Genomic DNA, 12,439 nt, shown 5'->3' on the forward strand with positions numbered 1-12,439 from the left:
CATTTAGAGGTAAATTTGACATTTATATGGTTATTAGATATAAATGGTTCTTTGTTTTTTATGCTTTAAACTTAAATAAGCTCCCAAATCAAGTTAATATAGACATAGATAAGGTGAGATGATCTTTTAAAACTAGGGTTTTACTACATTTTCCTTTCCTTTCCAATTTTGTTTGGATATGTGGTTAGGAATTTGTTATATGTAATGTTGAGGTTATTTGTTCTATTGAGGGTGATTTATATTTTGGGGACATCTCTAACTTTAGCCACTGTTAAGCCAGGAGTTAGCTAGTTTGAACTTTCCTTGTTAAATAGGCAAACACAGAGAGTTAAATAATGGTCCAGGGAAGAAAATGAGAAATGTTTTGTACACATAGTGAGTTCTGTTGAAACTCTATGGGAGTTAGAACTCACCACCTGTAAAGGAGACTATGAACTGGTCCAGAGAAGGTGTCACGGTATGTGTGAGGAATAGACCTTGAAAGAAAGGTTGGTTGGTAGTTGATAGCCATAAAGACATTTTAGTAATTGTGATTGGCAGGAACAATGTTTTGGATACAGCATTACTGCTGAAAAGGAATAGAGCCCTGGCTAGGTTAGAGGGTTTGTATATATGGAAAGGTGTTTTGAGAGAAATCAGCGTGGGGGAGCATTAACTCTCATTTATTATTATTTTTAAGCTGTAGTTAAGATTTGTGTAGTAGTAAATGGGGGAGTTACTGAATATTTGAGTAGAGCCTTGATAATAAAAGTTATTTTTCAGAAAGATTAATATGACTTTTCGATGTAGAATGGATGGGTTACAGTCAGAAACACAAAGGCAGTTTTGTATCCTATAATGTTGAAGTAGAAATAGTAGTCATAGCAATGTGTTTACAACACAACACTAGTAATAATGATTAACATTTATTTAGTGCTCAGCATTTACCACTATGCCAAGGTAATTTACATGCTCATTTAATCTTTACAACAAGCCTGTGAAATGGTGGATACCATTTGATAGACAAGGAGATTGAAACTTAAAGAGTTTAACTTGCCCAAGGGTATGCAGTTAATAAATGGTGGAGCCAGTATCAAATCCTGCCCTTTGTATAGAATACTTTGTATAATCTGTTTGAGAATATATTTGGAGTTTCTGACAGGAGAAACAGCCTTCTGTGAACGAGGAACCTTTGAAGGATTCCGAAAAAGTGAGATTCAAAAGGTAGAAGAACTATGAGAATGAGGCATTAAGGAAGCCAGAGCAGTAAAGTCCTTTCTCTGAAAAGATTTTCCTTGTCTTCATGAAGCACAGAGCTTTTGGAGAGATGCACGCGGAGTGGTGCAAAAGAAAAGTGAAAATACCAATTGACCCAGATAGCCAAATAAGCCGTGGCAATCCAGTTTTGTCCTCCTGTTCATAGCAGACTATATGCTTTTTCTAAATACATACTTAACTGACATGCGTTTAACTTATAATCTTTTTTCTAAGTTACCATAATTGGTAAGGTTTATCAACAATTTAATAGATATTTTGGGATAAATTAGAAAATACTACATTAGTTATACATATCAATTTTAAGAAACTCCCTGGTCTCAGAAATATTAAAATGTAAATAAATTTTCTTAAGTACAGGATATACAATATTACTTTTGCAGTGCCCTTATAATGCCAGGCTCTACTTTTTAACTGATGCAATCCTATTTATACATTTCTTTTTTGAAGCTTTCCCTTCCCTCCTTTATCTCCCCAAATCATAATAAAAATCAATGGTACCCTGTTCATTATCTGTTTTATGTCAGTTTCTGCATTTAGATAGGGATTGTGTCATAGAAACACTTGAATCTTTAGTAATTCCACTGCCTGACACAAATGACTTTTTAAAATCTTGCTTTTAATAAACAAATTAATATAAAGTCCTGAACTTGGTAGCCTTGTGACTTCATAGCTGATCACAAGGGGAAATAGCTGAGGATAAAAATAAAACAATTGTGTTAAGATTTGTAAAGTTTACTTAAGAAGATTTAAGAACTGAGCATATTTGAGCATATTGTAGTATGTGAGTAGGTACTGGCAAGGAGGAGTTAGTCTTTTGGGTTCATTAAAACATTCTCAGATATTCATAAATACCAACCCTCTAAAAAAAATCATGATTTGTAGAAAGTTTATGGCAGATCACTACAGTAATTTTGAAAGTAGTGAAATGTATTTTTAAAATATCACTGTTCAGAATGACCTTCAAGTTAGTAGTCTTTAGTTGTGATTTTAAGGTCAAGTGGTATATTTTTGTATAAGAATTAGAAAGTAAAATGAGAAAAACTTTGCTGCTACAGTTGACCCTTGAACAGGATAGGTTTGAACTGTGTGGGTCCATTTCTTTTTTTGGCCATGATGTGCAGCATGCGGGATCTTAGTTCCCAAACCAGGGATTGAACCTGTTCCCCCTGCAGTGGAAACGTGGAGTCGTAACCACTGGACCGCCAGGGAAGTCCTGCGGGTCCACTTACACATGAATTTTTTTCAAGAAATATATGCTACAGTACTACACAATCCACGGTTGGTTGAATCCATGGATGTGCAACTGAGGGCCAACTGCATATTTTTGACTGCACTGTTCAGTGGTCAACTGTATTTCTCAACAAAAGGATTCCATCTTGTAATTTCACAGTAAAAAATATTTTCATTTATTTTTATTATTTTCAAGAATAAATAATCTAACTCTAGATTTTTGATGATAGTTGTCCACAAGAAAAATCAACTGATTTTGTGTTTTTACAAAGAAGATTTTTCTCAGTAACAGTCAGGCAACACTGGCTCCATGCTATCTCCAAGTGAAACATTTCAATAGTACTAACCAGAGAGAAAATGCCTAATTATTCCTAAAAGTAGTCAGTAAAATGAAACACACATAACCAGAGTTTGCAATAAGGAAGGAAAAAGAAATCTGGGTGAAATGTTTGTATTCCTTTATGTCTGAAAGCAAGTTTTGTTAACTAACTGCTGATTCAGAGATACGAGTTGGGTTCTAGCTTTTTTCATACAGGAAATGTGACTTTGTATTGTAGTCTTACTACAAAATTATACAATGCTAAAAAGTTTTGATGAGTTACGAGAATTCTTTGAAGTTTTTTTTTTTAACCTTTTTTGGTAAGTAGAGAACAAAGACATGGATTTCTTTTTACTTAAAAACTAGAATTGGAAACTTTTGTTGAACACATGGTTACTATGATATACTAAAATATTATTGTAGTGCTAATTATATTTTTCTTGCCTTTTTTTCTCTAGGAATATGGTATTGGCTGAAAGATGTGTATTGCTTAGTGCTGAAATCTTAAAAAGCCAAAGCAAATATTCAGAGGCTGCAGCTCTCCTAATACGGCTGACCAGTGAGGTACTAAAACTGTGTAGTATTTGTTCTAATTAGTATTGTTTCATATATTTTTTTAAGTGTTTCTTTTTTCTTGAGAGGGTATGCAAAACAAAATTAGAGGGTTATCTCTCTTTGGGAATTTATAACCTGGCTACTTTAGTAATTTGTTGAATTAATTTTAAATGCAGTATTTTGTAAACTGAATTTATTTTATTTACACATTTTAAGCCTGCATGATTATTAACCACAAACGTGCACTGTATGTTTTCTATGAATTAAGTTTTGACTTATGGATAACAATATTTAAGGCAATATACATCTTTCCTAATATAAAATTGATACTTTAAAAGGTAATTACTCAGGAATTTTTAATTTTGTTTTCATTCCTATGAACTTGTTAAAAAATCATCTTACGCATTTTAAAAATCTATATTATGAATATTTCAAAAGGGAGAAAAAGAAATTCACGTAAATAGTTGCTGTTGAAGGTTTCCAACAGACATTAAGTTGTATTGACTATAGGCTTGTAAAGAATGGCAGTAATTCTTTGTAAGTATGGTTAAAGACATGTTTTTTAGATGAATGCTGAAGAACAGAAAAAACAAAATCAAACACCTTTGTGTTTATATTAATGTTCCCTAGGGTTTTAATCCTTGGACCGTTGTACTTTTTTACTTCATACATGTTTTAGGTAATCTATTTACAGTTATGATTTTCACTCTCAAATCTGTCTCCAGCCCTGATGTCTCCTTGAGCTTTAGATTTGAATGGCCAACTGCCTTTTAGACTTAACCTACTTGAGTGTTCCCAGTGCACCTTTGAGTCAACATAGCAATAACTAAACTTCTACTTTCTTACCTTATAGATCTTGATCTTAAATTGTAACCAGCCAGCTCCTTATTTGCTCAAGGCAAAAACTACTTGAGATGTACCTATATTCTTCTATACTGTCAGTGGCACAATTAGGGGATTTTTAATCAATCAATTAATTAATTAGGCTGCATCGGTCTTAGTTGTGGCATGCAGGATCTTCGTTGTGGCATGTGGATCTTTTGTTGCAGTGTGCAAGCTTCTCTCTAGTTGTGGTGTATGGGCTCTAGAGTGCACAGGTTCAGTAGTTGTGGCACGTGGGCTTAGTTGCCCCACGGCATGTGAGATCTTAGTTCCCTGACCAGGGATCGAACCCATGTCTCCTGCATTGGAAGGCGGATTCTTAACCACTGGACCACCAGGGAAGTCCCAGGGGATTTTTTGTTTTTAAACTTCTTAAACATGTTTTTATATCTTCACATATTTTACTTACCTCTCTTTCTCTTTTTAAAATCCCTCCTATTACTGTCCTGGTTCATGTCCTTAATGTCCTTCTCTTGGACTTTGGCCCTTTTCCTCTTTCTTCACCTTAATTTAGTAGTCCTGATTATCAGTCATATCCTTCAGATATTTGTATGTAGTACCCAGGTTGTTCTAAGTGTCTCTGCCCTGTCCTTTCATATATGCTGTGAGACCTGACTTGTCATATTATATTGGAAATTATATTTAAGCTGTTAACTTCTTGAGGATAGGGAACTGGGTTGCTTTCTACATTTTTATCCCTAGTGCCTAACACTGGGCTTGACACATGGTATATGATTTACAGATGTTTTTGAACTGAACCATTAATTATTCTAAAAAGGTTTCTGTCAGTTATAACTAAGTAGGCTAAGGGATGATTTTAAAAATATTTAATAATTGATACTGCATGGACACTGACCAGTATGAACAGTTGTCAGAAACTATTTGTTAGAGCTGAATATAGGTTCTTGAGTGTGTTGATATTCTGTATTATAATAAATAATCTTAACTTGGGTTTGAATATGTTGCTGAGTTTTTCAACCTAGGGGTTATCAGTGAATGTAAAAGGAATTTATGGTTTAGGAGCTTGGAGTAAAATTTCTTTAGAGCAAATTCTTCCATCTGCATTGTAGCGTTATTATTTTCTTTCATTATTCTTTTTCTTTCCAACTCTTTGTTTTTACCTTTCTTTTTCAAACCTGGATGATTTATTTTGTCATGAAATTCTAGGAAATTTATCATTGTCATTTACTGCTTTGGGGTGACAGATGGGGGAGAATGTGATATATTTCCCCAGAAATTGTGATTTTCACTGGCCTTTTCTACTATACCTGTCAGATATTTCTTTGAGATAACTTGAAAGTAAAGACTGTTAGGCATAATATGTCTAAGGTTATTAAATTTTAACTAATAATTTGTATTTATTGTAATTTTGTTAACTAGAAAGGCTGTTTAAAATGAAAAATGTACTCATCCTGAGGGTAGGGAACTGAGTTACATAGTCTTGACATTCATGAATTGTTTTTCCTAGATTTTTGTTAATCCCATTATAGCAAAAGATAGCTGTGATGAAAAGAGTTGTGCTTTGACTTTATTTTTTGCACTGTAAGTTTATGGGCAAGTGGGTCTTATTGTTGTGTTATGCCCTGGGATTTTCAGCATGGCAGAGCAAACCCAGTTTAATGATGAAACATGTCACATTTAGTAGCACATAGGTAGTGTTTAAATTTGGTGCTTAAAACATGGTGCTTTCCCCTTCCTTGTGTCTGTGTTTCTGTGTTGAACATTTATTCTGGTCATATAACCCTTTTTGTCTGTTACTCCATTTAAATACAATAAATCACCTTATCAAGGATATAGTAATAGCACCAGTTTTTTATAAGTTTCTCCAGCTTGGGAGGAACTGTTCCTGTGGTAAGTTGTTCAGCTGCTAGCACCTTTCCTGTTAATTTCACAATTATGCAAAGAAAAAAAATCTTAGTGCCATGCCATCCTTGAGATTTGATTCAGTTAAGTTTGCAGCGGGTGCCTTTTTTTAATGGAAGTGTTCATGGAAACCTCTACCTCAAATGATTTTTTCCCTTATATTTATCTTCATATTTTAAGTTAGTGTTGCCTTTTCAGCTTTTGTTAAAATTATATCTTGGCTGTGGGCAAAGTTCACAGGCTGGAGTTCTTGTTGAAGCGGTATCATGGGGTTTTTTCCTTAGTTCCTTATAGAGCATATATGATAGACTTGTCATAGCGTGGATGTGAACTAACACTAAAATAAAATTTTATTCTTCAGCTCATTCAAAGAAAGCCTCTGCTTTCTGGATAAAATTATCACTTTGTGAAATTCTTCCATTTTTCTTCCATCAACACAGATGGCAGTTACCATTCTTTTCAGGGCCATTTTTTGGTTTCAAAGCAGTGTTTTTTTTCTACTTTAGGTGTCACTGTAAGACAGGACCTAAACGAAGAACAAAGGCTGCAGTGAGATATGAGTGCAGGGTGTTTAGCTCTGCAAATCAGTTCTTTCTCAGCAAACAGTTTCACTGGATGCAGGAGGCAAATTTTGCTTCAGTTAAATTAATATATGCTGTGGACTTCCGGGTCTCTCTTGAATTGGTCAGTCAAATTGAAGTCCAGAATGCTGAGGGTTTACTGTGCTGGTTCTCAATTGAATTGTACATTAGAATCATTTACACACCATCAAAGATATCTAGGGTATATTCCTTACTTTATTCAGAATGTCCAGGACTGCAGCCCATCCGGGTTTTGCAGGTTAATGAAGCTTTGTAGGCAATTAAAAAAATGTTTTTATGCTGTGTGTGTGTGCATGTATGTGTGTGTGTGTGGGTGCATGTGCATGCTAAGAATAAACTTAAGAAATTTATAGGACTTAAACTGACTCTATTGAGAAACCTAAGTAAAATTCAAAAATAGAAGAAGTAATTAGAGGGAATCTACCTGTTCTAGATATTAAAATGTATTATAAGGCTTTAGAAGTTAAAACTGTTTACAATGATAAGAATAGACAGAGTAATGGAATAGAATGAGAATTTAAATACTACATATAATTAGCTGTCATTTTGTCATATTAGTGGGAAATGTTAGGTTATTCACTGAATGGTATTGTGACATCAAACTAGCTGATTCCTGTCTTATTCATTACATGATAATTATAGCTTGATTAAGTTATAATATGAAAAAATGAACAACCTGGAAGAATATATGGGAGAACATTTTTTAAAATCTAGGAATGATAACATTCTTTCTTAGTTTGATACAGTATTTTGAAGCCATAGAAGCAAAGATATAGTATGTTTGACTACTAAAGAATAGACTCTTTCATGTCAAAACTGGGAAATACTATTTGCAAATATATGACAGAGGCCTAATATTAATTAAGTGTACAAGGGGCTCTTACGAACCAGATAATCACAAAAACCCATTCACAAATGAGCATAAACAGGCAATTCACAGAAAAAATACAAAGACGCATAAACATATGGAAGATGAACAGCCTTACTATTAAAGAAATGTATGTTGATAAACAAAGTGTTATTTTTCTTTTATGAAAGTGATAAAATTTTAAAAAATGATTTTTGGCTGAGTGGAAAATGAACTCTTATTCTCTTATGGGAATTTTTACTGGTATGGCTTTTTTTTTTTTTTTACCAGTTTGGCTATATTAATTGGAATTTGAAGTATATGCATAGCTTTCATTAACTCAGCACTTCTACATCCAAAAACTTGTTTAATAAAAATATTTGTATAGTTACCCAAAAATCTTTTTGTAAAGATGTTTATTGAAGCATTTTTTGTAGTAATTAAAGTATGTGGCAGTATTAAATCAATCAGTTGGAGACTGTATTAATAAATTATGCTACATTTATATAATGGAATACAATGTGGCTTTAAAAGAAGTGAGAGATGTAGATGTTTTGGAAAGAAGTCCATGATATTAAGTTAAAACGCAAGATAATACTCTGTATAATACCATTTATGTATAAGGAAGTATGAGTATTAAAAAAACTGTTGTATTTAGCATATAAGTACAGGGAGGGAGAGAGAGAAACGACACAAACCAGCACCATGTTGGAAATAGTAGTTTTGGATGAGGAATGAGGTGGGAAAGAAAGATACTCACTTTTTTTCTTCAAACATTTATTCTTTAAGGAAAAAAAGAGGCTGTATTTAATAATTTTTTAAGAAGAAAACATTTTCCTAAAAAAATAAAGAAGTAAGCTCCCTAGCTTCCCGAGGTAATTCCGATGCAAACCCTTGGTTAAGAACTGCTTGTTAATTGTATATTCCTAATTTTCCCACTCACTAGCTTTTGGATTTAGTTAACTAAGAAAATCATCTGATCATTTAGTTTTTGTTATGAGGGGGTTGAAGTAGATTACTAATATCTACCATTTACTGAATGCTTTCTGGAGTGTCTCCTCAGATCTTTTTCCACTCTAATATAATTTTATGATTGCTACAGAGATAGTTACAGTAATCAATGGTCTATGAACACTTTTTGATGTAACTATAATTTGTTGAAATTATTGCATTTAAAGTCAATGTTTTCTGTTTTCAACTTTCCCTGGGGAAAATAATGGCAGCAGAACACATGGAAGGGCATGGTAAGTTCAGCTTGAGAACAGCTGAAAAACTAGAGAAAGTTTGGTGAAAATGTTGTTGATGCTTGATCAGCAACCTTCAGTACTTTCTCAGTTATTTGTAAAGTGAAGATGGCTCTGTCATTTGAAAGGTTGTCCTTACGGGTGAAGCTATAAATGTAGTATGTGGTCTTTGTAGACTCTGTTGTAAGTCAGTTGAAGTGGAAACTAATTTGAGTTATACCATTTACTAATATGCTAACAGTAGGTGATAATCTTTGAAGGGGAAGCCTTCTGGACTTTTTAATGCAAATCAGTCATTTTGAGCCTCTTGAACTAGAGCAAAAACTGAGAATTCCTTTTAAGTACAGTAAAACCTGATAGAGGACAGAGTAGAAAATTAGATTATGTCATGATCTACACACATTCTATCTTTCCTTTTTTCTTGGATGGATGGAAGTATGCTATTGTATGTCACAGATCAGTTTCCAGAAGAAATTAGATTAGTGTGAATCTATTTTTTTCTGTACTCCATTTTCTGGTTTATCTTTAAATCAGTATACCTGTATTAAATTCCCAGTTTATATTCTTTTTTGCCATTTGAAAAGAGATTGCATTTCTTCACAGATTTATTACATGGGGCATATCATAACCAGACATTTGGCTCTATGAAAAGCAAAAGCAAATATTTCATGATAGAGACTTTTTTGGACTTTTTAAAAATTTGGCTTATTGGAAGAAAGAATCATCAATACTGGATTGTCTCTTGATCTCTGCCCTCAGATACTCCTAAGTTAAATATTGCGTATGCTATATATTATTTTAAGAAAGTAAATGTTTTTTCACTAATTACTTCTTTACTTTTAATTTTGTGACGTTAACCTTCTTTTCTTTAACATTCAATAGGATTCTGATCTTCGAAGTGCACTTCTTTTGGAACAGGCGGCACATTGCTTTATAAACATGAAGAGTCCCATGGTTAGAAAATACGCGTTTCATATGATACTGGCAGGTCACCGGTTTAGTAAAGCAGGGCAGGTGAGTGCATTTGCTTTAAAAAGAAAATAATTTATTTATTTTAATTTGTTATAATTTGTTTAGTTTATAGAGGTATGTTATTTGTCAATTTTTTGATTTAAAGTTCTAAAGATGGAATTAAATTTTGTTCTGAGGTAATGTGTTATATTGATAAGGACATGAGATTTGGATTTAGACAAATCTGAGTTTAAATCTTGATGTACTCACAACTTGACTTTTTAAAGTTATGTCTTTGAGCCTCCGTTTTTTTTTTTAATTTATAAAATTTGGAATTTTGCCCCAATTTTTGTGAGGTTAAACTAAATCATATATGTGAAGGCCAGATATACTGCACTTAAGTAATTTTAATTCTTCTTAAAGGCGATTAAACCCTCTCTATTTCAACTCTGGTCTTCTATTTTCTCTCAGAATGTCTCTTAATGGTATTTACTAAATATTTAATGGGTAGAAATCTTCTGTCTCTTGTCCCTGGGAGCAGTTGGGTTGGAAAAGATCTTTATTAATTTAGAGAGATTCTCTGGCCCCAGTTGTCCTTTTAAGCGTTAGCTGGAGGGACCTTTTTAGAGGCAGTTACCACTTTCTAGAGTGGTAACAGCAGTTGAGATATGGTGGTTTACTGTAAATATAGATAGAAGTGTGGGTTGAGTAATCACCTCTGTATTCCAGGGACTTTGCTAGGAGCTGAGCTTACACCCGTAAAACTAACATGTCTTGTCTCTTAAGGAATTTTTTAATCTAGTCAGGGAGTGTGAGGATTTTTTCGAATTTAGTTAATAAGAATTTTTATGAACATACATTTTTCAAAGTCTGCGATAACCAGAACATGCCAGTGTTGTAAATTATATGTTATTTCAAAGATACAAAGAAATAAAGATGTTCTAAAATTATTCTCAGTTTCATGTAAGAATGCCATGAACTTTTCAAGATTTGGGTTCCTCCCTCTATTTTTGGAAACTGGCAAGTTAGAAAATATGATGTGACCTTGCTTTATATTAAATACAAAACTGTAAAAATATTTATAAAATTAAAAGTCTTTATAATAATTTGATGTACTTCATGTAGTAGAATTTCTCAGCCTCTGAAGTGGGGGTAAAAACCTCTGATTTTTCACAGCTTTTTTCCATAGTAAGTATAAAATGCATCTGAAACATGCTATTCCATTGTTTATCTTTGCTTAAAAAGTGTTATTCAGAAATCTACAAAATGTGTTAAGCATGTGGTTTCCTTTCCTTAGAAGAATAATTATATGCCCCATTAGGAATGATTGTGTCTCTTATTAAAAATAAGTTATCCTTTTTCCACATTTTTGTCCACTTTTGTGAATGGTTTCATTTATGGTTATGATGTTATTGGATCTTGTATTTACCTTCTAAAAGTACAGGGCATATTGTTTCTAGGAAATGCATAGCAAGTTAAAAATGGCTACATTGTGGTAGGTTGACATACATTTGCTATCTGGCCTAATAATCATCTTTAACTGTAGTTATCTCATGGAGTTAATGATTCCAAGGTAGGTTGCTGTTTTGTGACCACTGTGTATACCCTGAACCCAGGGAATTGCTTTCTCAAGTAGTAGAAACTTGAAAATATAACTGGTAATGAAGACCTATTGGAAAAGCAAATATATGTCCCTTTGAAGTTTGTCAAGAACAGTATCTTCCTTGGAAGATAGGGCACGCATAGGGCACGTAATTCTGACTGAGGCCAGGTTGTTTCTGAGAAGCACCAACTTTTTATGACATTTCCATTAAAAACAGGTGTGTGTATTGGGAAGGATGAGTGAGGAGCATAGAGGATATTATATATATATAGTAATGTCATTTCTCAGTCCTCTCTGTGAGTTCATGTTGAATTACTTGTCCCCAGAAATTTTTTATAATTCAATTTTTTAATTAAGAATATGAACACGTATAAGGTATTTAAAGTTAGAGAACTGACATTATAAGAGACTTTTACAGTTAAAAAAAAAAATTAAGAAAGTGCTGGAGAAGGTGTTTGTGCCCAGAATACCCTGGACAGTCTTTCTGTTTTTTACTTCAAAAGGCAGACTTTAAATCCTTGTTACCTCTTAAATCTCTTTAGATGCTTTTTCAAGAGATCCTAAAAAATGCACTTGAACGTGATACTTCTAGACACCTTTGTTTCTCTTTATCTCTCAGTTTGTAAGATTCAGTAACTGTGTTCCTTTACTAAATGCAGTACGGAGATTGGTTTTTTTGTTTTTTAAAGAAACATCACTTAAAAATTATTTTGAAATAATCTCAAACTTATAAAAAAGTTACAAGCACAGTTCAGAAACTTTTGTTTACTTGAGCCATTTGAGAGTTGTGTACCTGGTGCCCCAGTACCCCCCAGTACTTTAGGACATATTTCCTGTTTCTTAGAAACAAAATTTTTTCTCCTGTATTACCATAAAACAACAATGAAAATCAAGAACTTAGTACTAATACAGTACTACTATCTCATCCTTAGACGCCATTCAGGTTTTGATAGTTGCCCCCTAAATGTCCTTTATAGTGAAGGATCCTGTTCAGAAGGATACTTTGACATTTATGATATTGACACTTTTAACGATTATAGGCCAGTTATTTTGTAGAATGTCCCTCAGTTTAGGCTTATCTGATGT

At 33.2% G+C, this 12,439-nt stretch overlaps 1 protein-coding gene across 3 annotated transcripts in view; it reads left to right on the plus strand.

Moving 5' to 3' along the window:
* TRAPPC8 (trafficking protein particle complex 8) overlaps nt 1–12,439 on the plus strand; it is a 90,620-nt gene that overhangs the window by 30,383 nt on the left and 47,798 nt on the right. For all 3 annotated transcript variants that reach the window (XR_003793924.1, XM_029225128.1, XM_029225124.1), the window contains exons 11-12: nt 3,265–3,370; nt 9,682–9,813. Coding sequence is in view for 2 of the 3 variants with exons in the window: in XM_029225128.1 (XP_029080961.1) it covers nt 3,265–3,370; nt 9,682–9,813 (238 nt within the window). In the remaining variant the exon portion in view is untranslated. The remainder of the gene's footprint in view (nt 1–3,264; nt 3,371–9,681; nt 9,814–12,439) is intronic.

The sequence above is a fragment of the Monodon monoceros genome, unplaced genomic scaffold (assembly GCF_005190385.1).
Source record: "Monodon monoceros isolate NGI ecotype Baffin Bay Population unplaced genomic scaffold, NGI_Narwhal_1 Super_Scaffold_1, whole genome shotgun sequence".
In the NCBI taxonomy this organism is placed as follows: Eukaryota; Metazoa; Chordata; class Mammalia; order Artiodactyla; family Monodontidae; genus Monodon; species Monodon monoceros.